We start from the raw sequence: 2290 nt of genomic DNA, 5'->3' as shown, positions 1-2290 counted from the left end.
GCAGGAATGGCAAATGCTACAGGTATGTCTTGTTTAATTTTGATTTTATCCTTTTCTTCTGGAATATTTTCTTTTTTGCATCGGTCACAGCAACTTGCCATGTTTTGATCTAATGTTTTGGGTTTGTTCTGTGCCTCTTCCTGCACCTTGTCCATTTCATGATTCATTTGTGAGCTATTGGAAGGTGGGTTCTCATTTTTAGAGGCTTCTCCCTTTGGAAAAGAACATACAAAAAGAAAGGCACACACTGTGAGGACCAACATGCTCAGTTACAGCCCTACAATGGTGTTTATACATTTGTTAAAACTAGGAAAGCAAATTTTCTCCTTTCTCCTGATTCCCAAGTTTGTGCTATAAAAATTTCTGGTCACTAAGATAACCAGTCTCTCCATATGCAACAAGTGCACCAGTTACTATCTTCATGTACTGTTTTATTATGCCTACCCAACAGTGTGCAGCATCGGGTGGAAATGTTTAGAAGATACCAGGATTTTGGGATGTTCCTTGTCAGTAACTTTTGTGTTCACTTTCCCTCCTAACACCTCTAAAGCCAAGAATGGATGCCAGCAAGTTGGCAGAATCCTAGAATGGCTTGGATTGGAAGGGACTTTAAGATGATCTCCTTCCAACCCCACTCTCAACCTGACCTGAATCTTGTATAAATTGCTAATTCTCAACATGTTTTGGGAGTTGCTTTATTTTGACTAGCATTGCACACTTTGCCACATCTTAGAAACAAACCCAACTCCCCAAACATCAGCAAGCACAACACATGAACATCATCTCTTCAAGCATAATGTTATTTAAAACACCTACATGCACTGGCAGGCTCCCAAATCACTTCAAAAATGAGTAGGTGGCAATGTCATTAAGCCATGAAATGACATTTTAAAACTAATTTTACTTACCAAAGAAGCATAAAGGCTTTCCTCATCCTTTCTGCACCTTTTAATTAAACTGCTCTCTTGTGATGCTTGTGATCTTTTAAGGCACCTCTGTGATGAAGTTTCTGATTTCACAGTTGGTCTTTCTTCAGCTGCCAAGGACTTTGTGGGCTCAGCCACAGCTATCTGATTGTCCCCTTCCTCGGTGGTTATTTTGTTTAACACTTTTGGATTATTACTCTTAATTCCAGTTACATGAGCACATGGTAGAGGCTGCAACATGAATCCAGGGCTGTAGGTTGTCATAGTGTGGGCTTGGGAAGGATGCAGATATATTGCATACGAAACACCAGAAGGAGGATGAGGTAGGACTACTGGTGAGACTGAGCTGTGGCTCCCAGGACAGACTGAGAGTGGCTGGCTGAGTGCTGAATGCTGAGAAGGTTCAGGCAAGGGCAAGGTACATTTTGATTGCATCTCTTCTGCTGTCCTTAAATGGAAAAACAAACAACAGCCCAAACTTATATTAATTCCTTCATGCAGAAATGAATGCCCTGACAAACTATGTTCTGTAATACAAAGAGCTAACACCAACTTGTACTTTTCAATCCAATAAACAGAAGTGAAAAAGTAGCCTGTGTTATCAGGGGTTTGTGGGTTTTGCAGATTATTGTCCCACTCACACTGAGCATAACTTTAACTTAGTGGCCAGTGACATCTTAAAGCTTCTCACCTGAACACTTGTGCATACTTACTTGGATTGTCCTTCCAGCTGCTGTTTAGCAATTGCTGGAAGCTGAGTACTTGGGAAAACGGCTAAACTTTGATGAGGACCTGTTGGAAGAGGAAAAAACAAAGCAAAACTGTTAGTACATCAAATGTAGAAGTTCAAATTTCACTTTAATATGAGGAGATTGCTTTATTTAATGTAGTGTACACAGTCAGTGAGAAGACACTAAGAGTTATTCTCCTCAAACTGCAGCCTGGACTTGATTTCATCAGCTGGATGTCAGCTGACATCAAACACGTTTTAAAGCCTCCAAAGATGATCCCTAACAAGAACATGAACATTGATTGGTAATTTTCTTAGATAGTACAACCCAAAGCAGAGTTTCCACAAGGAAGCAGAGTTAGAGCAGTTCACAGAGGATGTTACAATACCAGAGAATCAGCAATCCTACACAAACAGCTTTGTAGCCATCTTCGATATTTTTGACAGTTCTTAAGACACATTTTTTTGTCAGAGGACATACCCACACATCTGCATCTCCTGGGAGAAGATGGCAAGCCCAAATATTTAATGCAAGACTACATCTGGCTGAAGAAGAAATTTGGCAAACAATTCTTACTTGGACTTATTTTCACTGGGCTGGTGGGAGCAGACTGGATTTTCCTTCTATCATTTT

The 2290-nt window shown here is 40.3% G+C and overlaps 1 protein-coding gene across 1 annotated transcript in view; it reads right to left on the bottom strand.

The window, feature by feature from the left end:
• The window catches only part of E2F8 (E2F transcription factor 8), a 9304-nt gene that overhangs the window by 2265 nt on the left and 4749 nt on the right, over nt 1-2290 (bottom strand). The window contains 4 exon segments of the mRNA XM_009076290.1: nt 1-212; nt 909-1374; nt 1640-1718; nt 2234-2290. The exon segment at nt 1-212 is cut by the window's left edge and continues 31 nt beyond it; the exon segment at nt 2234-2290 is cut by the window's right edge and continues 138 nt beyond it. Of these exon segments, the coding sequence (XP_009074538.1) occupies nt 1-212; nt 909-1374; nt 1640-1718; nt 2234-2290 (814 nt within the window).

Source organism: Acanthisitta chloris, unplaced genomic scaffold (genome assembly GCF_000695815.1).
Source record: "Acanthisitta chloris isolate BGI_N310 unplaced genomic scaffold, ASM69581v1 scaffold23246, whole genome shotgun sequence".
Lineage (NCBI taxonomy): Eukaryota > Metazoa > Chordata > Aves > Passeriformes > Acanthisittidae > Acanthisitta > Acanthisitta chloris.
Note: the sequence above shows the minus strand (reverse complement) of the source record. Positions and strands in the feature narration are given on the sequence as shown.